The sequence below is a fragment of the Natrix helvetica genome (assembly GCF_964273705.1).
Source record: "Natrix helvetica genome assembly, chromosome: 4".
NCBI classification, from domain to species: Eukaryota; Metazoa; Chordata; class Lepidosauria; order Squamata; family Natricidae; genus Natrix; species Natrix helvetica.
Genome location: NC_138550.1, coordinates 105,798,101 through 105,825,875, shown reverse-complemented (window position 1 = coordinate 105,825,875; position 27,775 = coordinate 105,798,101). Strand labels below are relative to the sequence as shown.

General features: G+C 41.3%; 1 protein-coding gene across 2 annotated transcripts in view; it reads right to left on the bottom strand.

Moving 5' to 3' along the window:
- Positions 1 to 939: 939 nt before the first annotated feature.
- The window catches only part of SLC66A2 (solute carrier family 66 member 2), a 75,909-nt gene continuing 49,073 nt past the window's right edge, over positions 940 to 27,775 (bottom strand). For both annotated transcript variants that reach the window (XM_081952538.1, XM_081952539.1), the window contains one exon: positions 940 to 4,498. In XM_081952538.1, coding sequence (XP_081808664.1) covers positions 4,291 to 4,498 — 208 coding nt within the window. In that variant the 3' untranslated portion in view covers positions 940 to 4,290. The remainder of the gene's footprint in view (positions 4,499 to 27,775) is intronic.

The window sequence follows — 27,775 nt, the reverse complement described above, 5'->3', positions numbered from 1 at the left end:
ATGGTCGTGTGAAAAACAGTCATAAGTCACTTTTTTCAGTGCCGTTGTAACTTTGAACAGTCACTAAACGAACTGTTGTAGGTCAAGGACTACCTGCAGATTAAAGCAGCACAATTTGACAAAAATAAGGGCAGAAAGGCTAGGGCAGTGTGCTTTAGTAGGGAGCAACTGAAACCTTCAGATTATCACAGCATCATATATAGGATTGTAGAGGTGATTCAGAGATCACATTTGAAAGCTTGTGAAGACATTCAGGTGTTGCAAAGAAAGACTAGATTTAAAAATTTTGAAGAAATAAAACTTTTCCTGCAATTTTTAAAATTAGAATTTGAAATAGTTGTTCCATTCCTATAGTCCTAACAAAATTCATCGTTCATTGAGTTCAGCAAATCATAAAAACTTATACTGTACTCTGGGCAAATAGTTAAATGTTTTAATTTACATATCAAAACTTATAAAATAGCAGTGTTTGGCTGTAATTGATGGATCAGAACAGGAGGTCTATTGGAATAGGCCAAACATCTATTCAGAACGTTGTTATCCAGAGGTCTGGTTCTGTCTGAATAGCGTATAAGTGCATATACTAACATCTCTTTTATTATTAGATAATTGGTATCGTGGAGAAATAAACTATATTTGTTATCAAAATGCATTATTTTAAAGTATTAAATTATTAAAACTGTCAGTTTAAGAAGACTGGCTATTGAGTATAAATGAGATGCTGTGCTGGAAATGAGTATGTTACTTTCTTTCTCAGTGGTGCACAATCAGTCCTGAACACAATAAATAGTCTTGTTTCAATATCAGAAACTTAATGAACTTTGTAAAGTTCTCCTCTATGTATATGTAAGCTAACAAATGTTTTCTTTAAGTTCAGTACACTTTGGAGGAGGAAGCTAGCAATATTTCTTCCGTTACATTTGAAAAGAACAACAAATAATGAATTCATGTATAACTTTATTTTTTTAAAAAAAAAATCAAACTGATCGTTAATGAGTGCATTTGGATTTTTCCATACATTCAACATATAGCTAAATATATATAAAAGTTTTTTTTAGGAAATAGTTTCCTAATTACTGAGATGCTCTTTGAATACTCTTACAGATGTATCAGAGCTGCTACTTGATGAAGAGTTTACCTGTGAGTAGGAGAATAAAGCAAGTGATGGACAACCTGTGTCCTGCGGTGAAATTTGGCCTCTTAGCATCTTGAGAACTTTTGAAATTTGATGGCAAAACAGCCAGTTTTGAAGGACATGGGTCATCCATCCTCCCCTGTCCCCACCCACCCCCCAAAAACAAAGGGAAAATTGATTCTCCCACCATAACTAGAAGGCATGCTGCACTTCTCTAGTTGATCAGAAGTGACCTTCACCATTATCTAATTAAAGATCGGGCACTCATGGTTTAAAATCAGGGGTGTCCAACCATGGCAACCTTTTGAGACCTGTGGAATTTAACTCCCAGAATTCATGCTGGCAGGGGTATTCTGGGTGTTGAAGTCCACAAATCTTAAAATTACCACTGTTGGACACCCTTGGTTTAAATGTTCAAGCCATAGCAACAGAAGTTTCATGGGGGGGGGGGGGGGACAGGCAATTGGCTCTCTTTTACGTGATGGATAGTTATGATTCCCTGGGAATCAATTGATGTTGAGCCTAAAACTGTATGTGGGTCGTGTTACAATGGCCCTTTTCTTAAATGCATGGCTATCTGGAGTTCAGCCGTGAGTGACTCACACAGTTAAATTCTGCACAAGTGCGTAAACTTCTCTGGTGTCATTTGTAGTTGTGTTGTGATATTCTGAGCCTATATTTTAATATTAACATCAGAAGTTAAGAATCTGTGGACAGTAACTCATCTAAAAAAAAGCAGGTGTGTTTGTGGAATACTATTAATTTTATCTTCAATAACACTTGTTTAAAAAAAGAGGTATTTGTATATATTCAGGCTATGCTAACATAATAGTTTAATCCTGTATCTCTTCTCAAAAGACACTGGGAAAGCAAAGACTATTACCCCATACAAAAATAAAAACTAGCATTGCAATTTTAATAAATTCTGTTGTACGAGTAAAATACAATCCTCGCTACAGCAGCACACCAGGAAAAACTAGGATGAAAATGTATAATTTAAAAGACGACTGCCACCCTGTTCTAACAGTTAGAACGCTTGTGAAAAAGAGCAATGCAACATTCACATTCAGCCATGCCACATAAAATCAGCTTGGTAAGGTCACTTCAGGCACCAAGGAATAAGCAGCAAAGCTCATCAACAGCACAAGTCTATTCAACTACAACATTTCACACCAAGCCCTCATTAAAGCAGCTTTCCTGAGGTTTTATTTATTTGCCAGCCAGGCACAGAGACCTCCACTAAAGCGATAGCCAGTCAATATATTGCCTCATCCTTGTCTCTCTCTCTTTTTTTTTTTTGCTGTTGAAGGGAAGGACTGAGTTCCTGGGCATTTAGAATTGCCACAGTGAAACACTTGTCCCTCAGACCCGAAATATAGGAGAGGACCCGAAATATAGATGTGCAAGTGGAAGGGATTAAAGCAAAGCTTCTGATAAGATTCCCACTCTTGCAAAGATGGGATTTTGATATCTTCAGGTCATCCCAGATTTGAGACAGACAGACAGACAGACAGACAGACAGACAGACAGGCAGCTGGATGAAGCAAGGAAGAGATCCAGCTGAAGAGTTCTGATCAGATTTGAATATATTTTTCTGGGATAGTTGAGGGAAATCAAGGTTACAGTTGAATCGGCATTTCGTAAAATGGCCGTCCAAGTAGGATACATCTAACAACAAAAGCACATATAGTATATTTTATGGCTAAGAGAAGAGAGCAGTTCCTGAATCACTGTAGAATGCATATATATCTCATAGCTATGGAAGCAAATTTGCTTTGACAAGTTAGTCAAGGAACTTTTAAAACAATACAAGCGATGCTTTTCTTGCAGCCCAATCAAATACCAGAATAGGCTTACATAAGTCTGGTGAACTCATTTTATAGATCTTCCACTCTTATAAATGTGCCTCCCTAAGTGCTTTTTCATTCCTCCCTTTCAGGTACTGGCTATGACATTGCTAAAATGAAGCAAGTTGCAAAACTTTAATGGACTCAGAATCACTATCATACTTCCCCTCGTTTTCAGTAGCCCCATTTCTTCCCAAACATGAAATGACATTTGGTATTAAATATTTAGAAAAATATCATACACAAACATTTTCTTTTTTTAAAAAAAGTTGGCCCTATTATCCAACACTAAAGTATTGCTCTCTCTTCTCTATCCTAGTCTAGTAAATCGCCTCTTTCACAGAGGGAAGGTTACTCAGATAATGTCTTTAGCTTAAAAAGCAGTGCAGTTGTAGTTGACCTGTGCAACTGAAGAGTATAACTTTAAGAATGTCATTGTGCTCGCACTGCGAAGACAAGATTTATATCACTAAAAGTGGCTTTTCCACCAAACAAAAATACAGGGACAGAATGCAAATAAACACTGATTTTCTTTCAAGCTTATCCTCTTTAACTTTAAATCCTTTATAGATCCATAAAGAAATTACTTTATAGTAATTTCTCCAAGGTATCGAAATTACTCATCCTTCTGAGCTCTCTGAAGACTTACTGTGCATTAGTCTGTTCTGTTTGGCTGTAGTAGCATTTGTATCAAAATCACTAATCACTTTGATGTATTTATACATCACACTGGCCCAGCAGTGTGTACATATATATTTAACACAGTTGCACAAAATCTATTCCTTGACATTATTCACTAAACCATCTTTTCCTAGTATCGACTCTTACAATCTTACCAAGTGTGGCCTACCACATTAAAAAAAAAAAACAAGTTCTGCACTTTTATCTAAGGAATGTAAAATATTCCAAATACATACCCCATATGCATATAAATAGGTAAATGCTTCAGACAAAATACTCCAACTTTTATGACTGACCTTTGAAAAAATAGCATTGAGAACATTAACAACCAGCCCTTGTGATACACACATTTGTCCGTGCACAGATATTTTAGAGAACTAAGTAGAACACAAGAACATAAAAGAAAACCCCTTGCTGCAATCCCAAACAAACCCATTTCAATAGATATGCAACCCAATGAAAGAAGAGGAGAAAAAGTGCCAGAAGACGTGTCCATGTAGGTAGGCATCTTTGATTCTTCTATTTCCAGTTCCTCAGAAACACAGTAGGTACAAGCAGAGCTGAAGCTAAGGCTGGCTCCCAGCCTCTTCTACAAATCTCAACAAATAATCGCTTCCATCCTGTGCCTTAAAGTGCCTTCGTGCTGGCTGGATGTGATGAATGTGGAACAGGTTTCTGTGGGTAACAGCTGAAGAAGTAAACCTGCAAAAGGATGGCCATGTCAACAAAAACCTGGAGAAGTCCACACACTGAGAACTGGAATGGAGCTTGATTCAGGAGGAAATACACCGTCTTGAAGGTGTCACCGCTGGTCCACATTAGCACCATCTTTACACTTAAAAGGGAGAGAAAAACAAATCAAAGGGAGAAAAAAAACAGTAATAAAAGTATCCCGACACAGATTTTTGCAATTCTGCTAATGGCAAAGCAAAGATGTCCTTTTCATGAAGAATGAAAATATTACAATGTTTATCCAAATACCTATCAAGGCCAAGAAGGTAAATGAAACAAACTACAAATCACTGTCATCAGTGTTCGAATATACAGAATAAAAATTTGATCAAATGCCATTGTAATGCGGATAATATACAAGGTATATCCTTAGTCTACTCTTCTGCAAAGTAATAGGTTACAAACCTATCAAGTTCATCCAGATCAGCCCTTCAGATCAGAACTTCATACGATACACAGCCAAACAGATTCATTTACACACACACACATAATTCAGATACATCTCTCTTTTTTAAAGGTAGCCACATAAACAGATGTACTTAACTTTGAACCAGTTTAAAATGTGGAGTGCTGCTGGCTACAGACATGCACACAAGTGTTCCTTAAGTCATACAGTACTTCATATTTTATAAATGGGAAAAAGAAGTCTGACAACTTGCTGAAGGCTAAAAAGGGGATGACCTAACGAGCAAGCTCTAGACAACCCTCCCCCCCATGAATAAAACCTCCTCGCTCTACTTTTGTAAACTATGTTTTAATTGGTTAAGATATTAGATGAGGAACACAATTTACCAGTGTTCCTCATTTTGTATGAAGCAAGAGATAGGGGTTCCAGCTTCAAAATAAACCAGGATATTAAACTACCGTATTTTTCGCCCTATAGGACGCTCCGGAATACAAGACGCACCCAATTTTAAAGGAGGAAAATCTAGACAAAAAAGATCATGAACCAAATACTATAGTAAAATATTTTATATCAACTGTATAAAGTTAACAGCAGTTTAAGAACAATTTTATGTCAACCATGTAACATATTAAGAACTATCTTTACTCTCATTAACAGTCAGAGCAAGAAACAGCAAGAAATCCAGAAATGAAAGAACTGTCAATATTACCAACATGTTCTTCATTTCCCCTCCCCACTTATATTTCATCTGGTGCTCTCTTATCCAGCCATATTTCATCTAGTGGTCTCATAACCCCTAATATCTCATCTGGTGCTCTCTAACCCCCATATTTCATCTGGTGCTCTCTAACCCCCTCATATGCATCTGGTTTGAGTGAATGCTGCTGGAAAGGAGATTGTAAAAACTCATGAATGAAACTCATTTAACAATGCTCTTGCTTAGCAACCAAAACTTTGGGCTCAATTGTGATCATAAGTTCTCTTCCTTTTTCTTTCTTTCTTCTTTCTTTCTTTCTTTCTTTCTTTCTTTCTTTCTTCTTTCTTTCTTTCTTTTTCTTCCTTCCTTCCTTCTTCCTTTCTTTCTTGTGCCTCTCTCTCCCTCTTTCTTTCCTTCCTTCCTTCCTTCCTTCCTTCCTTCCTTCCTTCCTTCCTTCCTTCCTTGTGTCTCTCTCTCTCCAACGTTCTTTCTTTCTCTCTATCTTTGTCTCTCTCTCTCCCTTCCTTCCTTTCTCTCTTACTCTTTCTTTCTCACTCTCCCCCCCCCCTCTCACACACACATACGTACCTTCCAGTTGGCAAAAATTTCTGTTTTGCCAGCTGGGAGGCTGGCAAAGAAGCCTCGTTTTCCCTGCCGCCCATGGCACTTCACTTGCTGCAACTCGGACAATGGGGAGGTGGGTGTAGCGCTGTCCGGGTTGCAGCAAGAAGAAGGATCGGCTGCGGGAATCCGGCAGAGCAGCGTGTGGAGCCGCGCGGAGCCCCAGGGAGACGGGCTCTGCGCGCTGCTCTGCCGGTCTGCCGATCATCCGCTGACCCCTAAAGAAGAAGGATCGGCTGCGGGAGTCTGGCAGAGCAGCGCGGCTCCACACGCTGCTCTGCCGGATTCCCGCAGCCGATCCTTCTTCTTTAGGGGTCAGCGGATGATCGGCAGACCGGCAGAGCAGCGCGCAGAGCCCGTCTCCCCGGGGCTCCGCACGGCTCCGCACGCTGCTCTGCCGGACTCCCGCAGCCAATCCTTCTTCTTGCTGCAACCCGGACAGCGCTACTCCCACCTCCCCATTGTCCGAGTTGCAGCAAGTGAAGTGCCACGGGCGGCAGGGAAAACGAGGCTTCTTTGCCAGCCTCCCAGCTGGCAAAACAGAAATTTTTGCCAACTGGAAGGTACGTATGTGTGTGTGAGGGGGGGGGAGAGTGAGAAAGAAAGAGTAAGAGAGAAAGGAAGGAAGGGAGAGAGAGAGACAAAGATAGAAAGAGAAAGAAAGAACGTTGGAGAGGGAGAAAAGGTCTTTGCTCCCTCTCTTTTGCAGCAAGCCCCGATGCAAAAAAACACCAAGGACTTGCGAGTGAGTGACAGGGGCGGAGCTTCCGGGTTCATTGACCAACCGCGGAAACCCACCACTGCCCAGGTGGCTACATTTGGCCTATAAGACGCACCCAGATTTTCACCCTCTTTTGGGGAGTAAAAAAGTGCGTCTTATAGGGCGAAAAATACGGTACCTTTAAAATTCTGAGTTAGTTTTAGAGTGTGTGTGAAAACCTGTTTGTTCCGACTATACAACAAATGTGTTGTGTTTAGGAGATCAACCGAACCATTCCGGATGAATTGTGGAACATCGTGAAATGAAACGGGGTACATCTTGATTGATTCAGCTTAGGGATGTTTCAGGTGGGTCCTGCAGGATGAATAGAGCAAGCGTGGGGCACCTTGGTCCTCTGTATTTGCATGGTTTGGGCAGCAAATCTTCGCTGTCCTTAGCTACCATGCTTGAATTCAAAGGTGGCATAACCAAAATAGACTCTCCTTTGATCCTCCCACCCAACACAATTCTCTGGTATCTTTGCTTAACTGTTGCCGCCAATGACTTTACCATCAACCTGCTATCTTCCATCATATAACATCAATACCAAGATCTAGCATACTTGTTCTGGATTTATGACTAAAATGAACACTTTGGTCAGTATGTGGACCAACTGAATCTCCCTGTTCCATGCAAATCCCTTTTGAACATTTTCTGTGATTTCAAAGCTAAGACACACCTTCCCCAAATGGAAAATTACGTTAATTAGAGGTTTCCTGATTTAATGACAGCATTTAAATAAGGATGGTGCACATGGGAATCACTGAACACAAACTCTGTCCTATGCTACCAGATAATCAGATTTTGTGGAAACAAAGAAATAAAGCAAATATCCAAAACTATAGAATTAACTAAAAAAAAAAAGAAAGGAATATATAACATTATTTTCCAAGTCATTGTTTTCTAGCTTAAGGCATAATAATATTTTTTTCTCGTCACATAATACTAACATGAAAGCAATGTTAAATAGCTCTTATCATTTAAACACTAAATGTTTTCATTAATGCATTATATATAGCAACACAAAGGCATTGCCAGCTTTTAAGTGACTTTGTCTTAATACATCATAAATGCATAATCTTTTAAATGGAATGCCCACTAAATTATAAGGAATGCCCACTAAAAGCTTCAGAGCTGTTAGAATAACTTTAAAATACATTGTGCGTCATGCACAAAATATAACTGAAAACCGTGAGCACTTCTTGTCTTATTTACAATTTATGATGTGCAGCCATGGGCATGACTGAATTCAGAAATGGTCCAGCTCTTATCCAACCACTGAAATAAGAAAGAGAGCCAGAGATATGGGTTAGAAAGGATAAACGTTATACTAAGACCCAAAAATGTCTTTAAAATTGATGAAAGAGAGGTATACAATCTTCAATATTACCATTTAAGAATAAGCTTCATTATGCAACGTTGTTAGGACTTACTGAAACTTGAAGGTAGCAAAAATATGTATTGTGTTTGTGAATTACCAAAATCTGATGATTGAGACTAAAAATCTATCTTTTACATGAGAGATGAGCTATTTACTATTTACTAAGATGCTACATCCCTAAGGACAATGTTCAAAAATTCAAGTAGTTTATATAAAATATATTTTAAAGGAGGCTAAATTAATTAAACATATGGTAGATTTCCCCTAAATGAAATAAATTATTTTGCAATGCAACTTGATTTCAATTGGACTTGAATTCAACTAATCTCACATCATGATTCAATGCACTGCCTGTTGAAAGTTACTTATGCATACACACACTTCATTTGGTTCTCCTGGTAATTCATATGGATTAGAAATAAGCATTCCAAGAATCAGCCTGCCTATTTAGGCAAACTATCCCCAGTAATTTGGAGAAGTGTTGAAATTTTCAGAAGGAAGTTTGTATTTAGTTATATCAATTCATGTCAGAGATTTTCACATCAGAGGTTCACCAAACTTTCTTGATTCGCGACATTTTAGCATCACTAATATTTTCACAGGCCAAAAAGATTGCCAGAAACGCAGCTTCACAAAGATAGGATGTTGCAAATGGATGTGTCAAACTCTGCTTTGCCAATGGACATCGCAAAAAATAGAAAGTATCTTCCATGGGCAACCATGGTTCACACAAATAACAACAGCTTTAAGGTTCCACGAAGAGATTCATTATCCAGGAAGCAATACGTTTCAAGATGACTGTGTATGTCCACAAATTTTCCAAAGGGACAAATGGTCTTCTGCATGACTGGGAACCAAGGCAGCAATTTGTACTTGAGATCTTATTTGAGTTTCACCTAAAGAAAGATGGTTGTTGTGTCTGCCTGGAACATTTTCCCGCATTCAGTGTATGGGAAACTGCAACAAGGAACACTATAGATACTAATGAAGCTTTTATACATCCATAAACTCCAGGAATGTAACAGCGGGATTAAAGATAACTGTTAATGAACTGTAGTCTTCTTTTAAAGAAACACAAAACTACATTTAGTGCACAGTTTGGGTACCATTTCCTATGGATCCAATCCTACACTTTCGCACGAAGCGGTTACAAAACTGAAAGGTGTTTTTGGTTAATGACAACCCCTCTAAATAAACAAAGGAAACTGCTAACAGTTCTCTTTCTTATTTATAACCATGAAGTGTTTTCTTTTATTTAAAAAGAAAAGTTTTCCCCCCTCCTGTATTTATGCACAAAAAGCTTAGGACCAATATCAAAAAAGCACAAATTGTTAAGCAACTGCTTCATTCTGCACCTATAGTTCTACAATACAATGAAGTTATTCTCGCTATGGTACAACCCATGACGTGAACATTTCTGCTTCGTGTACACTCCCATTTTAAGATATTATTGCCCTGTCACTGCACATCCTCCAAGCCCTCCTCCTTCAAAATAAGGGAACTTTTGCATAGGAAATCAAGGTAATCAAGAAAATCAAGCTAACTTTCTGCAATCAGAAAGAACTGGGGGGAAAAATATGTGGCTTTCTACAAAAGCTGAACAGCTGCTTGGGCTCATTATTCTGAGGGACAGAAGAGGAAAAAAACAGATCAAAAGCCCCAACTTGCAGGAAGCTAGAAACAACACACAATCTGCCTGGAAGCAAGAAAGAAAGCCAAGTGCGCGGACAGATAGGAGTTTTATTACACAAAGATTATTTTCCCCATTTTGAACAGCTGCTCCGCCAAACAGTCTTCCTCTCCATTAATTTTTTTTTAAAAAGGGAGATATGTAGCAAGCAGGGTTGTAATTCTGTTGGAAAAAAATCCAAAAGTGTTTTGAAGGATTAAAAATATGCTAAGAAGGGTCTGTGTTCCGGGCTAGCCAAGTTCATGTCACATTTTTCCCTGCACAAAAGACGTGACACTAATGTAGCTTGGAAATTCACGGACCAGCCTGAAATAGGATTATGTCCAAAACACTACCAAGTGAATTGTATTAATCATTCATGAATGGCAGAGTATGTAAATAGTGAAACAAAAAGATAAAAATAGAGGCATGTATGCAACACTACCATTTAGTGGCCATCAAATCCCAAAGTGTTGAAGCAAAAATAATGCTTGCACCACATTGAGGACAAATGGAAAACAGATTCACAAACCACAGGCGACGTCTGTGCCAGGAGTCATAGTGTCAAAAAAGTCAAGATGGCAGCTGTGACCGCAATCAAAGCACTGCCCTTTATTCCCAGGCATTGTGTCGCACATAACAAAGAGGCAGAGCTTTCTTTGTGTGGTTGCAACTACCATCTTGGCTTCTTGACCCTGTCCTGCAGAGACACAAACAGAAGTTTGTTTTTGCTAAACAAAAACCTAAGCAAAGTACGCAAATATTCTATGAATACTCAGAGCTACATCTTTATAGCAATCTAACCTCTACAGGTAGACCTTGACCTAAAACCACAATTGAGCCCAACATTTCTGTTGATAACTGAGACCTTTGTCAAGTGAGTTTTGCCCCATTTTATGACCTTTCTTGCCTCAGTTGTTAAGTGAATCTGGCCTTCCCATTGACTTCGCTTGTCAGAAGATCACAAAAGGGGATCACGTGACCTTGGGACACAGCAACCGTCATAAATATGAACCAGCCCGTCATTTTTCTTTGCTGCTGCTTTAAGAAGTCAACCCTTTAAATGTTTGTTTGTTTTGTTTTTATTGGATTTATATGCCACCCTTCTCCCAAAGGACTCAGGGTGGCGTACAACATTAAAAAACACACATCCCAAAAGTTAAAAAGAAATTAAATATATATCCAAAAAAACAAATGTGAAAGCAGATCTTTTTTTTTCAGGCTTGTATAGTTTAGAAGCCAGAAAACGACAGTTTTCTTCAGCAAAGAACTTGGCAAGTTCAAAATCAGTTTTTCTATATCTTTTTTAAAAATGCAAGCCTTAATATACCCCAATCACAACACTGTCATCTTCACATTATAGCTAATATTGCGAGCACATTTTCTGAAAATCTTCTAAGGTGCATCACCTAAATGACCCAGATATAATGGTGGGCGGGCGGGGCAGAGTGTCATCCAAAACCACGGGTGCCAATTAGGAAATGCTGCCGGCTCCAGGATGATCAGAAAAACAAATTCATATTAGGGGGGAATCAGATCTATAAAATACTGAAACGTACTACAATATGGCTAGTTAAGTAGCAAGAGGCTCAAGCGGAGCATCCAATTTTACAACAATGCACAAGATGGCCAGAGGCTGAAGCAACAAAAATGGCATTTCCATGCAATGTAACTACCTATTTAGATCTCTGCTCCATCTACCTGCAGAAAGGTTATTTTATTTATCATGTAACAGAGCTACAAACTCTTGACTGTTTCAGAAAAGATTACCTATTGCACCAGAGACACACAGCTCATTCTGTAAACTTCATGACAAATTCAGAACACATTTTACAGGGAAACTTTAAAAAGAAATCAAGAAGTTAAGGTGTAAAGTAAGCAAAAATAAATGTTTCTAATTCTGATTTCTAAGGCTAGGATAATGGTAACTGACTTTTACAATATAAACTGTGAAATTAACCATTTCAAAACATACATGATTTTTTCATCATTATCTCCTCTCGCACACACAATCTCTTATCTCCCTCAGGTGAGTCATTAAAACAGTGTGGGTAATATCTAACTGTGGAAAGTATTCTTTTATTAGTCTCCCTCCTAAACATTTTAGTCCGTTATAAGATTCTCAGCAGAAATTTCTCCATTATTAGACTCATCTGTCTATAGTCTAAAGCTGCCAAATTCATCTCCTGAACAAGGTTTTTTGTTGTTAATTCCTCAACTTTTTGCTTAGCTATTTCTTGACGTTTCCTAGGGGTCCTTTCTGAGAAATGGAGAAACACATGAGGCAGAGAATAGATCCCAGAGGTATACAGCAATTTCTCTTTAAAAGTCCAGTAAGTACACCACAGGTCTGTTCATACTTACTTTTCTTTTGGGAGGGGGGGGGGGATAAGTTGTTTCTGTGGTGCAGTTTAACAAGAATGTAATCAAATCACAGAAATACCCATTTTCTGGCAAGACGCTATCAGCCTTGTTGACCACAAAATTAAATTTTGTAGGATCTTAGATTACTTCAAACATGTGCTCTAAAAGTAGGTCAATACCTCCACTATCTAAAATATAGTAAAATTTCAGAAAAGGAAAATGGGAGGGTGGTATTGGGATAGCTGCCTCCAAAAAACAGATATTTGAAAACTGGAAATGTTAATTTCATCCTCCTGGAAAAATACAGATAACCCTGCCTTGCCTTCCAGTCATTCAGCACCTGTTTGAAGTGGCAACCGTACTAAACGAGTGGTACTTACAACTGGTCCTTGAAGTTCTGGCTGTCACAGCATCCTTGCAGGAATGTAGTCTTAATTAGACACTTAAAAACTGGTTCACAAGAGAGTTGCAACATCCCAAGGTCAAGTGATCACCAGTTCCCTGCTGGCTTCCCACAAGCAAAGTCACTGGGGAAGCCAGCAGGAAAGATTACCTTGGTAAGTCCCCCCTGGCCTTCCTGAACACATGCCCTGCCACACCACATCCACATCTGGGCTTCCGTCTCTGCATCTTGTCATGCTAACCCACTCGCCCCCGGCCTTCCTGCAGATGCGCTGCATCCCCTTCCCTGGTCTCTCTCCACCTCCCCCAATTTATGCAGGGCCTGCACTAGCTCTCCCAGGTCCTCTCACATTACCCCTAAACTCTTTGCTCTTGCTGCTTAACACTTAAGAACAAGTTAGGATTAAAACAGCAACCAGACTGCTGCGATTTGTCATTGCTACACAATGCTGTCACGTGACATCGTGCTTTATGACTGCATTGCTTAGGGATGGCAATACTGGTCCCAATTACTATTCCTACTGGAGGACTACATATAACACTTTAAAATATTCAGAGTAGAGTTGTATAATCATCTAACTCAGTGGCCCCCAACCTTTTGGGCACCATGGACTGGTTCTGTGGAGAGAGGTTTTTCTGTGGAGCAGAATGGGCGAGGTTTCACGTGCTGCCTGCATCCCGCTTGTTTGCATAGACCGATTTCTGGCATGCCACGAACCAGTGCTGGTCCATGGACCAGAGGTTGGGGATCCCTGATCTAACTCAGTGACTCCTAACCCTTTGGGTGCCAGGGACCGGTTCCATAGAGGACAGTTTTTCTGTGGACTTGGGTGGACATGGTTTTGTACACTACCTGGACCCTATGCATGTGCCGATGAGGCTTCGCTCACTTGCAGGGCCCAGTTCCTGGCGGGATGTGGACCAGTGCCAGTCCGCAGCTTGGGGGTTGGGAACTCCTGATCTAACTGAAGGGGAAACTTTACACTCATTGAAGTTTGCAGATCTAATAATTACATAAGTGGGGAAAAGATTTATTTCACCTCATTTATTTACCAGGAATAAGCTGCCTCACTGTGAGGTGAAATCTCCTTCCTTGGAGGAATTAAAAGTGATTTAGACAATAGAAATCTGACCAAATGTCAGGGGGACAGATGTGATGCCCCCTCTTCCAATATAGCATCTCAACTCTATCTAGTCTCTGTGTGCAAAGAGAGAATTAGGAAGCGGTGCTGTTCCATTCCTTGCAATACTGAGGAAAAACGCCCGAGATCTTTGCACTGATGACAATGATGTATTGAGGCATAGCAGAAAACTGTTCCTCTGAATTCTGTATGCATTGAACAATTTCACCAGGAAGCTGCCTTGGCACAAGCACCAATTTGTCTATCAACTTATCTTATTCTGCTGCATTCAAAATCAATTTTACATCCAGTCCACACAATTTATGCAGCAGAGAGTAAAGTCCCTGTTACAGAATATAATTCTGTCAATCTAAACACTGCAGTCAAAAAACCTTGCTCGAAATAGTAATGGTGAATTTTTAAATGTAATTCTGATTATTTAATAATGCAGCTTTCACATTTCATAAATCTGCCCTAATTTCCCCAACATTTGGCTTCATTTCTAGGTCTGTGTAATTGCTGGATAGAATGGATGTCCTTCAGAGAACACGTTTCAGGGGAATGAAAACACACACACACACACACACACGAATAAGACTAGCCAACTCAGCAATGAAGCCGTCTAAGCATCTTTCTGGTTCCTTGGGAGCCCAGGGTCTAATAACACAACCAGGTTTTGAGAGCCATATTTTTAGACAAACCTTTTCAAAGAATCAGTCCATCAATGTGTATGATAAAAAAGCAAATGTAGTAATAAAACATTTTTTCAAAGAAGGGTGGATTTTCAAGTGAATAAATATTCCATCATCCGGAATCAAGCTTGATTCCAGATGAGGTTACATGCAATTGCCAAAGTGTTTTTGGCCTTGCCTGTTGCTGGGAATGTTTCCAACTTCCCAGTCTAATACACAGGCCTGGTATTTGCCTGATAACTTCCCATCCTCCACAAAACAGTGATTCAACCCAGTTTAGTTTTTTTAGTTAGTCAAGATCAGTATAGTAATTAATATGATCCAAGTATTACAGAAAAAGTTTTTGTTAAAATTATTTTATATTTATGCATTTCCGTTCCTTATTATGTTTTGAAACTTTATTTGCTGGTTTATTTCATATCCTTTCATGCTATTATTTTTTAAGTTCCTCAGAACTTCTACTGTCTATCGTTCTTTTATTTTTCTCTTTTATGGATGCCATGTTCTTTGGAGCCCTGTTTAAACCAAGTTTAAACTTGGCCTTTTAGGTTTCCTCCACATAAGTAGGAGTTCACTTTTTGAATAGTAAGAATTATACGTCACAGGGGGAAGGGCATCAGGATTTTAGAGATGCTAAGGTGGGGCATGGGCAAAAAAAGGTTGGGAACCATTGAGTTAGATGCTTCTAAAAAGAAACTCCATCATACAGAAATAGTGATAGATAAGATTGTAACATAAATCAATAATTACAGTTTAAAAATACACACCAAAGATCAGGTTATTTATGCCAGGAGTCCCCAACCTCCAGGCTGCAGGCAACTACCGGGCCACAGGCTGTTCAAAACCGAGCCACCAAAGTGGCAATTTGCGTGCAAAGTGGACAGCCAAGCATGTGCGCATAGCTCCATTTATGCAAGCAGCATATGTACCACTTTTACAAATTGAGCTATGTGTACAATACCCACTGCTTGAGTAGAATCATCTTCCTGTCCCCCAAAGTCCGCAAAGCCGGAAAGGTTGGAGACTGCTGATTTATGCAATTCTTCTTTTGGTATAGATGAGAATGCACACTAAATCCACATTTCTGCCACTTCAACCAGGATACAGGATAACAGAAACAGCAGACATTGCAGAAGAACAACTGATGAAGTAGATAGAGAAACCAAGTAATCAAAAAAATAAACCAGATAGGAAAATTTATATCCTAAGACTTGATGAGTACAGCAACATCCAGAATGGGTTTGTATATCAACAAAGGAGAGCATATTTTTTTCCCCAGAAATAAGCGATATGTCAAGAAAATACATACACTACTAAATTAAACAGAAATGAAAATTGAAAAACAGTTAAAAGAATTTCAAATGCCTCGTGTGCTGCTTGTTCACAAACAATGCTGTCAATTAGGGAATCTGAGAAGAAATTTAAAACAAAGTGAAGAAGTTTTCAAACTGGGGGTGAACAATTGTAATGGCCCCTTAATGTCCCTCTTAGCAAAAGATTTAGTGCTTCAGAAATAAAAGCTAATGAACCTGCTTTGCCAAGTATTTTTGTAATAACCATTTTATTCTTTCCACAAATTCTCCAATATGAAATATTTGGAGTGCTGGCCAATTCTAATAGCTGAGCCTGAACTTAGCAATGAAGAAATAGCTGGATCTGTTAGCTGGCCAAAGTTCTTAACGTGGTTTTCAAAAGAAATATTCAATCTTTAATCACTATTCCCAAGTCTTTTTCAGTTGTCTTGAACAACAAGCAGAGATAATGTTTATTTTTAATCCTGCCGAAATCTGAGAAAAAAACATGTCCTTAAAAAGAAAGATGGCCAAGGACATGTAGACCATAGACACTAAGAAAGAATGAAACCAGTACCATCTGTTGCTCATTTTCTTAGCAATATTTTCAATACTTTCTATTCAGTCAATCTTTATCTGTTGATGAAACAGGAACCGATTACAATACGGGCATCTATTCTTCCAAATGCTGACTGTAACAAGATACCAATAGTAATTCATGTCAAAGAAAAAGCCCCCCTGTTCAGAAAATACAGCTATATGCTGGTGATTTATTTAACCTATTTTTTGCACAGAGAAAAAGTCAATAAAGATATAGCATAGGGGAAAAAATAACCAATGACAAAAACATGGCATTGTTTCTATCACACACAGAGACACAAATATATGTGAAATCTTAAGCAGAAATAACACAGACAAAGTTTTCCTCAAGTCAAGGTCAACTTTTGGTGATACACTAGCTTACCCATGTTGTTTTCTTGGGAAAATGGTGTGGTTAGCCACTGCCTTGCTCTAAGACTTTGCATCTTCCCAATCTAGTCTATAGACTGGCTGGCTGGCTAGCTGGCTGGCTGGCTGGATGATGGACAGACATAGATGATTCATGGATACCTGGATGGATATCCAACTCTCAACAATTCTGGGTGGTATACCCCCAATCAATTATTAGTTGCTTGCTCTGTTTACCCTGAGATCAGCTCAGAAATCACCACGATCAGTGTTCAATATTCAGCACTGAATATTTAAGAAATATTAGGAAAAGTATACAAACAAACAAGACACTTCACCCCAAAAAACCCATTGAAGATGTTACCTAGTCTGGTAACGAAACATCCAGGAGCTAAGCAGCAAGCTTGGAGGACAAATCTCTGCCTCCATATAATCCAAGCTACAAATGTTCTCTAGAATTGGGAAAACTCTTACTAATCATGAACGATGACCAGATTTGCGTAAATTCCCTGCCTGAGCAGGTGGCAGCATTTGGTCAACCTTATGGGACTGAGGTTTAAGCAGGTCTAGTTAGCACAGGGATGTGAAACTGGTGGCCCGTGGGCCGGATGCATCATGCACAAGCCACACCCGCCCCAGCTGCGCAAAGAGGAAAAGCATTGTGATACGTCATGTGATGGTAACGTGACGCCACGAGTTTGACACCCGTGGGTTTAGCATTTGGACAGGAAATGACCACAAGATATCATAGCTGCAGGTTAGACTGGGGAGTCAGAAAGCATCCCAGAAGAAATCAACAGCAAGCCAACTTCTGTGGCACTGCCATGAAAATGGCACAGCGGTAACTTGCTTTTACCTTTCATGTAGAATTCAACTAAGTTCTTTGCTGTGTCAATTTTTGCAGCCAAAGTAGTTTTTGATGCACTTTTAAATCAAATCGCATGAAAGATGCACGGTGTCAGCCTCTGTTTCACTATTCGCTTTTGGCTGCCATTGAAATGGGGAAGGGGGGCATGGTATTTGGGAGGGGAATATTTGGTACAGAAGAGATTGTTAAGAGGGAGTTTTGTTCTCACCGTCTACTGCGCATGCTGATGGCTGATGTTTAGAGTTGGTCAAGGCCAACTGTCCCGCATACCAACCTGATAACGCTTCTTGGAGATGCAACCCACATGACACCTGAGGGATATGCAGATTGGACAATGAAATGGGGGTTGCCGGGGGGGAGGGGGTTGGACAAATATTGATATGTATGATTTCACGCGCTTTTGCCTTGCCTTTGCTGCTATCTTTTCATGGCCAGTAAAAGTACTCTTAATTCTGTAAAATGGAGTTAAATGGTTTCTTTCTTACTTGCTGAAGGAGGCCGGCTTGACATACGGCTTCAAATCCTCAATATGAATTGGATCACTGTATTCCCCTAATAACTTTAGAAGAAACTGAGTAGTAAAAAATACACATTCAAATACTCCCACTCAACAAACAATAGAATTGTATTGCCCAATGTGTAAATCAGGATTTAAATAGTTTAACTATTAATTAAATTATTTTTCACTAAAATGAATTTAACTGATATCAAATTGAACCTGTTTTATTATAAAATTATGCTGTTTCCCTAAATATGTCTTTACCATATATGACAGTTTAGACGATAATAAAGAACAGATTTGCATCTGCTCTAAAATTAAAGACAGGAAGGAAATTGCATGATAATTAAAGAATCTGGTATGAATGTAACTGCAACCAAAAATTCAGGAAGGTACTGATGCAACCTATTCCCAAAATTCTAAACAGTAGTTTTATGAAAAGAGTAATTTAAAAAAAGAACTATCTTTTTATACTTTTAAAATCTGAGTCTGTCCAACTTGCACCTAAAAATATGGAATTCCTGAACGAGCAGGTAATAAGAGTCTCTTTCGAGGCCAATCCTGGGATCACTGGGCAACACTTAGGAGTTCTAAATTCAAAGCTCATTCCAGAATGCCGATGTAGAACCTCTCGGAGTAGGAATTTCTTATGTCACTTTGCAGCAATCCGTCTGGCGTTTCAGCAGCACTGATAATCTCAAGAGCCAGCAAGATGTCCAGTCCCATCTATCAGAAAAATCAGTTAACTGGGCTTGAGAAAGAAAGAAAGAAGAGCTCCAATGTTATTTTGGGAACTCTGGTATGAAGCAGAAACTGTATCCCCGAGTAAAAGGATGACCTAATACAAGAGGTTTGTTTCAGCTAACTTTGGGACAGGAGCAGAGATGTCATGCCTGACTCTTTAGCAACAGACCATAGAGAAAGACGATCCTGGATCACATCCGCTAAGCAAATACAGCATCATCTTGGAATGTGCTCAGGACTGATAGACTTAGCTTTTTAAATATAATTAAGGGCAGATTCGTGTAACTGAAAACTACCAAGAATCTCACAGACATCTGCCACAGTAGTTAAATATTTAAATCAAATTTAACAATGGGAAAGAACGTTGGTCCTTACCCGAACGTTTCTTTTCTGCAGAGAAGGCGGGAGGGGTTACAGCTGGGTTTAGTCACAGCCTGATTGGTCCAGAGACTGAGGTAATTTTCTTAAATTACCTCATCCTTCCCTACTGGCTCCCAGTTTCCTCGAGGTCGAATGGAGAAGCTGTAAATCTTATGTAAGGCAAAAACAACCGGAGACACATATATACACCATGACCGGTCCTTGCTGAGCCTAACTGAACTTACTAGGGGAGGATGTAGCCCCTCCTGCATTCTCTGCAGAAAAGAAACGCTCGGGTAAGGACCAACGTTCTTTTTCCTGCAGATCGGTGGGAGGGGCTACAGTTGGGACATACCCAAGCTAGGTCCCAGGGGGGGATGAAGACCCCGTGGGAGGAGGTTGCCACCTGTTGTAGAACTCGACGCCCGAAAGACGCGTCCGAGGCAAAACGGTCCAAACGATAGTGTCGGATAAAGGGCGTTGGGGAGGCCCAGGTGGCCGCCTACAAATGTCCTCCAGGGGAGCCCTCGTGGCCCACATGGCCGTGGTAGCAGCACTTTGGGTGGAATGGGCCGTGATCTCCTGGGGAGGAGTCTTCCCTGAAGTTAAATATGCCTCACTTATTGCTTGTCTCAACCATCTATCAATGGTGGTAGTCGAAACTCTAGCACCCATTGTGCTGGGCTGAAAGGATAGAAAGAGTGCCTCTAACTGACGGAAGGAGGATGTGCGTCTAAGGTAGATGCACAAGGACGGGATACATTCAGCCGGTGCCAAAGGTGTTCCCTCTCGTGTGAAGGAGAGGGGCAGAAGTTAGGGAGTATGATTTCCTACGACCTATGAAAGAGGGAGTTGACCTTCAGAATGAAGGTTGGATATAATCTAAGGACGACCCTGTTTTGGTGGAATTGGCAAAGGTCGTTCTTTGACGACAATGCTCCCAACTCCGATATGCATCGAGCCGAGGTGGCGGCGATGAGAAAGGCTACCTTCAAAGTGAGGAATCTGAGGTGAACTGTCCTCAACAGTTTAAAGGGGGTGCCCATGAGGGCCCTAAGCACGATAGAGAGATCCCATGTCAGAAAACGATAGACAGGAGGGGGACACATGTTCGCCGCCCCTCCAAGGAACCATTTTACTAAGGGGACTTGGGACAAAGAAACGACCATCCCCTGCCAGAACGGAGGAGAGGGCAGCCACCTATGTAGGGTGTTATGGGAAAGGCCATGGTCTAGGCCATGTTGAAGGAACTCAAGGACTTGGGCCACTGACGCATTAGCCGGAGATAGATTGACTCTCTTGCACCAGGAGGCTAACGCTGGCCACGTAGAATTATATATCCATGTGGTTGATGGTCACCTGGCCGCTTCGATGGTGGAGATGACCTTGGCCGATAGATGTTCCTCCCTCAGGAGGCACCACTCAAGTGCCAGGCGGTCAGCTGGAGCCACTGGGGCTCTGGATGGAAGAGGACCCCCTGGCACAGGGTGATCTCCTCCTGAGGAATCCTCCATGGGGGAGAGATAGACAGTTGGAGGAGGTCTGCAAACCAAGGCCGTCTCGGCCAATATGGGGCTACTAGGAGGATGTGTGCCCTCTCTATCATTACTTTCCTCAGGGTCCCTTGGATCAGAGGGAGAGGAGGGGAAAGCATAAAGGAGGCCTGGAGGCCATGGACTTCTGAGCGCATCGGACCCTTCCGTATTGCGTGCTGGGAAGCAGGAGAAGAACCGAGGCAGTTGGGCATTGGACGGGCTCGTTGCCGAAGCGGTGGCAAACTTTGCAGAAGAGCTCTGGAAGCAGCTGCCACTCACCGTGGTTGGCTGTTGCTCGACTCAGCCAGTTGGCCTGATGATTGGCAATGCCTGATGACTGGCAAGTACCCCCCTGATGATTTATGTGTGCCTTCGTGGTGACATTGTCCGTCAAGAGGAGCATATGTTGGTTGGTAATCGAGTCTCGAAATTGCAAGAGTGCAAGGCAAGCTGCCTTCAGCTCCAGCCAGTTTATATTGTGGTGAAGGTCCGATTTCGTCCAACGACCCTGCGCCAGTCTGGATTCCATCAAGACCCCCCAGCCATAAAGGCTCACGTCTGTGGTGACAGTAATGCAATCCGGTTCCCAAATGTTGGAACCGTGGAGTAGGGCCGGAGATATCCACCACCTCAGAGACCAGCAGAGATCCGGAGCCAATCTGACTAGACGTAAAGAATTGCTCATGCGATGACATTGTAGGGGATGAGCATCCATTGAAGCGTCCAAGAGTGGAGATGCACCCAGGGAACTAGTCCTATGCAGGACACCATCTTGCCCAGGAGGCGGGCCAAGGTCAGGATGGAAACTGACCGACTTGCATGGACATGATATGTCAAGGAATGAAGACTTTTGAGACAATCGGGAGAGACCCGAACTAGTCCCACTACAGAGTCTATCACTGTTCCTAGGTGTTGGATTCTTGTTGAGGGAGAGAGATGACTTTTGGGGAAGTTGAAGGAAAACCCCAGGGAATGTAGAGTCTGAATGGTCAGGTTCAGGTTGTGGACTGCCTGCATGCGGGATTGGGCCAGGAGGAGCACGTCGTCCAGATAATAATGGAGTCTCACCGAATGGGAATGCAGGTGAGCCGTCAGAGCTGCTAGGACCTTTGTGAACATGCGCGGGGCAGAGGCTAGACCGAATGGGAGCGCCCTGTATTGGAAGTGACATCCCTTGTGGGAGAAGCAGAGGAATCTGCGATGGGCTGGCAGTATTGGGATGTGTAGATACTCTTCTGTTAAATCTACTGAGGCCATGAAGTCGCCCCGCCTAATCCCCAGGAGGATAGACCTGAGGGAGGCCATCTTGAAGCACCTGTAGACCAGGTAAGAGTTCAGGTGCTTCAGATCCAGTATTGCCCTCCATCCCCCCAAGCTCTTCGGGACCACAAATAGGTTGGAGTACAGACCCAACCTGTAATCTTCCTTTGAAACCGGTTCCCCGGCCCAAATATCTACCAGATATTGGATGGCTAGGCTCATGAGATGGCAGCGTTCCGGATCCCAAGATGGAGAGAAGGTCCTGAAGAGCTCGGGTGAAGGGAGAGAAATTCCAACCAGAGGCCGCATCTGATTGTGGACCTGACCCAAGCATCTGACGTTATCTGATCTCACTGATCCGCGAAGGATGCCAGGCGTCCGCCTATGGATTGACTCGGATTGGAGTCATTTCCCTCTGCGGAAAGGATGGCCACCCCCCCTCGAAAGGGACGCTTGGATTGTCCCTGAAACCTACCTACTCTGCCTGTCATATCTATAGGGGGCGTACCGCTGCTGATGGAAGTCAGGTTTGGGAGGCCGGTGCGAAGAAGGTCTCCTGTAAGAAGAGGGACGAGAGTCCAGCTTCTTGGAATTAGAAGGGAGAACCTTTTTCTTATCCTTGTTCTCCACAAGGATCGGGTCAAGAGATTCCCCGAAAAGATTGGGGCCGGTGAAAGGAGCTGCAGCCAACCTGCAATTGGACTTGTTGTCCATTTGCCAGTTGCGAAGCCACAAGAGATGTCTAGACATGACTGAAGTGGACAGCGCTCTGGATGCAAACTTGATGGAATCTAGAGTAGCATCTGCAGAAAATTGTGTGGCCGCAATAATTTTAGCTAGGTCTTGATGAACACGTTCATCCTGGATCGGGATGCGATCCTGTAGCTGGCGAAGCCACATGACGGTTGTTTGGTTAAAATAGGAAGCTGCAGCCGCTGATTTGATCGGCCAATTTGGAAGCAGTGAATTTTTTGCGTAAGGTGAGCTCCACTCGTTTTTATCCACCACATCACCGGAAACTATGGTGCAGGCATTGGCCAGGAGTGCAATGGGGGGATCTACAGTTGGCAATTGAAGGACCTTGGAAAAAGCCTGCTCCATATTGTAGAAGCGGCGATCATTACTCCCAGGGTTGGGCAAGGAAGACGCTCCGGCTCACTGGTTCTGAACCACCTCCAGGAAGAGAGGAGGGGCTGGGACCTCCTCCTTATCTGTATTGGGATTGATAAACATAGCTAGATTGGGGTCTCTGGGTTGATTGGCGGAGCCCCAGTGCCAATCTGAGTAGTCTTCTTGGCCTTATGTAAGAGAGGCTTGAAAGCCAGTGGTGTAAAGAGGCCTGGAAAGGCCTGGGAGTGTGGAGGAATAGTATCCTTGTCATCTGAGAAGCCTAATTTTGGATGAGTACCTTCCCCTAGTGCTGAGGTCTCGCTGACCACCGATGGAGAAGGGGCCCTAGGCTGACCCTGGACCCGGGACGAAGAAGGAGATCTGTGATGTCTATTGTCAGAATGAGATCTAGATGCCTTTTGAGAGGAATGGTCCCTTTGGACTAATCCTGAGGCAATGCCTCTAGAGATTGCAGAGGAGATAAGCCTCCTGAAGCTCTCAGGCAGGAGGTCCAAATCCTCCAGGTCATCCTCTGAGGGTTGCATGGGAGCCGGACCCTAGGGAGCTAGGTGAGAGGAGGGTAGATAATCCCCCGGATCCTCTTTCCGAAGGTTTGCCACCCTAAATGATCTAGGGGAGATAAGGGGGGAAGGTGAGGTCACCTGCCTGCAATGTCTAGCTGGGGACACGGATGGAAAGGAAGGACTGAAGCCCCTAGATGGGGAAGGAGAGGGCAGAGGGATGGGCCTCAAGGAGACCTGGAGGCAGGACACTATTCAGCCCGCATCACGGCCAGATATTGAGGCCGGAAGGCAAGGACCGTGAAGCCCTGCCTCCTTATGAGACTGACTAGCAGACTCGATGGCCGGCAGTCCGATAATTTAAGAATTTTAGAATACCCAATTAATCGAATTAAATATAATAACCATCAGTACCTCAAGGAGCCAAAACTAGTGCTTGGACCAGAGATTGAGAGGAAACTGGGAGCCAGTAGGGGATTCCCTCAGTCTCTGAACCAATCAGGCTGTGACTAAATCCAGCTGTAGCCCCTCCCGCCGATCTGCTGGAAAATATGGGCTTTCCTTTTCAGGAGGTTCCTGAGGCATTCATAAAATTAGCAGTGTTCATACAGCATGAAACCCACACACTAGGGGCCCTCCAGGAGAAATCTCACTTCAAGCATCATAAAGGGGACTACAAGAATTCTGACCCTCGATTGTGTTATTTATGTTTCAAACAATGCAACTTTCCTACCCACACTGCCTTGAGAACATTTGGTTCTGCTATTAGAAATGGAAACTATAGATCAAGGGTCCCCAAACCCTGGCATAAGGGCCACTTCTGAGCCTTGAGCTGTTCGAAAATGGGCCACGGAAGTGGCGGGCAATGGTACATTTGCATGAGCAGTTGGCACACCTGAACGCCACTTACACAAATGAAGCTGTGCACATGCACACTTGCCTACCATTCGCACAAAACCATCCCCTCGCCCCCCCCCCACACACACATCAGTCCACAAAGCCAAAAAGATTGGGGAACTCTGCTATTGATAGGTGGATCTCCACCTCTGAATGGGCAAAGGATGATAAAAATAGAAATGCTGTTTTTCTTAAGGCGCTGCTTACCTTGAAAATTTTGCAGATTTTCATTACTCAGTGCAGAGGTATGAGTTCAAACAGTTAATTTTTCACAGAATGCAAAAGCAATGCCACTTTTGAATTAAGCCCATGACTAGGTGGAAATCAAACACTGTACACTTAATTTGAGACCATGCTGCACATTAAGAAAAATCCATAAGTTGCACATTTCAAAATTCAGAGACAATTTAGAATGCCAAAGAGGCAATAATCTACCATTTAATTAGAGATTAATCTTGTGTGGGGAACCATTCTAGGAAATGGAAGATCACACCAAAGCTCATAATAATCAACAAAGATTAATTTAATACTGTTGTCTTGCAAATCCCTTAAGAAAATGCAGTATATTAAGTTCTTCATTTATTTAAACTGGGACATCATGTCAGTAGTTCATACTGTTGTTTTATTTTAATGATCCTAAGACCAGTCTAGACAACTAAATATTAGATTTTAATCCACAGCAGTTGTTCAGAGTCTGTCTTTCAAACTAACTCTGATAAATATGTATCAAAGTATGCACAACATACATACTGTACATCCATTCTTAAGAATTATATTTAAATATATAAAAATATATTTTTAAAAATTGTTCAGAGGTGTTTTTTTTTACAGAAGATAGAACTTCAATGGCATGGAAATTTCTACTGGACAGTAAAAGAAAATTCATAATGGTAAGAGTGATACGAATGAAGGAAAACTGTCTCAGGAGTGGGTGGTCTCTCCTTCCTCCAAGGGTGTTTGTATAGAGCTAAGATATCATCTATCACAATTGGTATAATAGTAGATTCCTTCATTGGGCAGAGGATTCAATTAGATTATCTCTAAGGTCCCTTCTGGGATCCCATTATCTCCAAGTATAACTAAACTACTTGCAAGAATCTGAATCAGGTATTTTAAAATGTAATAATATCCTTCCTTAATCTAACTATCCTAACTTGACATATTAAGCATAAGAGGGATCTAAAACTCAATAAATGTAGGTTTTTCCCTATTTTTTTCTGGAATAGTTTGACAAGAAACTGCTTCCATTGAGTTCTTTGTAATACTAAATCCCATATAATGGTTACCAACATAGTGATAAACTATAAGCAGCACCTTCTTTTATGAAAGAGCAAGCCGTGTGTTCACTATTATTTGTTATTACATGTGTGTATTTTCAAGCTGAAGAATCTCCTAATATAAACCAAATACATTTGAGCAGTATTTACTAAGCAGCAGAAAAATTATCTCTATGCAAAACAACCCCAACGATATGAAAAATAAAAGCTCACTCCAAGCCGTGTCTAAAACAGAAAGTCATTGCACTTATAAATAGCTAATTTTCTTTCTGTGCTTGCTCAATCATTACTTTTTTAAATATTTAAAAAAGTAAATCAGTTTACTGATAGAATGTGAAGTTTTATCATGCTGTCTCACTTTGCAAGGATCAAGTTTATTCTGTATGCCTACATCAAAAGCTGAGATTTATTTACTGAATTAAATCCCATATCCGAATTCCTTATACAGCGAGAGTTGCCGAATTCCACACCGACAGCCAATTATACATAGTCTCAACAAATAATTGCTAGAGGTGCTGCATTTTAATGCTCAAAAAAAGAATTCTTATTCCAAATGCTTTCCTACATGCTATATAGTCAAACAATGCTCCTGGGCTGACAATGAGTTGGCTCACCAGGTTCTCATTCGAGGCAACCTGGTGTTATCCTAATTAAAAAGTCAGAAGAAAGAAATAGATGCAGCAATACTAACCAAAAGGCATTCAGGTCAAGGTGGTAGACAAGGGAGCCATAGAAAGGCTATTAAATAAGGCCATGTGGATGACAGAGACCAATATCAAAAGCATGGGAGTTACTGAATAAGCAGGAGGGTGATGAAAGCATTGATGACAGAAAAAGCACAGCACTGGTTCAAAGCAAAGAGTCATAACTGTGGCAGCCGAGGAGAATATATTGGTTACACAAAATGCAGGAAGGGGGAAATAAAGTTAGAGGAGGCGTCAGCCTTGGGAGAAATGGAGTTGAAATGCTGATTGTCACAATATGAGAACTACAGCAGCTACACAATCCTGGAAAAGGGAGCTATGTTTATTTACTGTGTTCCCCGCAAGGAAAACGTCCAAGGAAACTTGAATCCAAAGGGTTGAACAGCTCTTAATGTTAACATCAAAGAAGCCTGAAATGACATACTTATTTCCAGATTCTACAAATCAGATGCTACAGGCCTCATTAAGTCTAAAATTAACTCTCATTTAAATTAAATGCTCTTTTATAGTAAGAAAATGATTGCTGATGTACTGGAATCTTGACCGGAAAGAACTTCAGTAATTGTTTCTTTGATGTGGCTAAAGTGTAATTTTGAGAGATTGAGCATTTGGTAGCCAGAGAGAGTTGAATGGTCAGAGTTTATTATCAGTGTATATCAAAACAGATTTTGCTTAACGTATTTTCAGGAAAAAAAAGTGTGAGTTACTTTAAAGATGTATTTGAGCTGACCTATCCAGCTTCTTTGATCTATACCATAGAAACGGCCATGCCATTGCTATTTGTAATACATTTCACAAATGCATGTTCCTATCAGAAATTTTGTACATTCTCTGGCAGCTGTGAAAAAGGGAATTAACATATGATGGAAAATTATCAGCAAAATACTAAGCTCTTATGATTTAATTTCTTGCTGTCAATCACTAATTGGATTTTTCCCCCAAAAAAATAATCCGTATGTTATCCTTTTATCAAATTCCTAGCATTCAGGAATATTCTTTTCTAAACTCTTTAAGAATGCTATTAACAAAATAATCCTGTAAAGTAGATGAGATGGGAGGGCAGTCTAACCCAGGGCTGTCAAACTCCTGGCCCGCAGGATGGATGCGTCACACACTGGCCATGCCCGGTTAGCAAGGGGGGGGGAGGAAATCCCTGATATATCACATGATGCTACCATGACCATGTGAGTTTGACAACCCTAGTCTAACTCAACCATCACATACATTGCAGCTTTGTCCTGAACTGATGAAA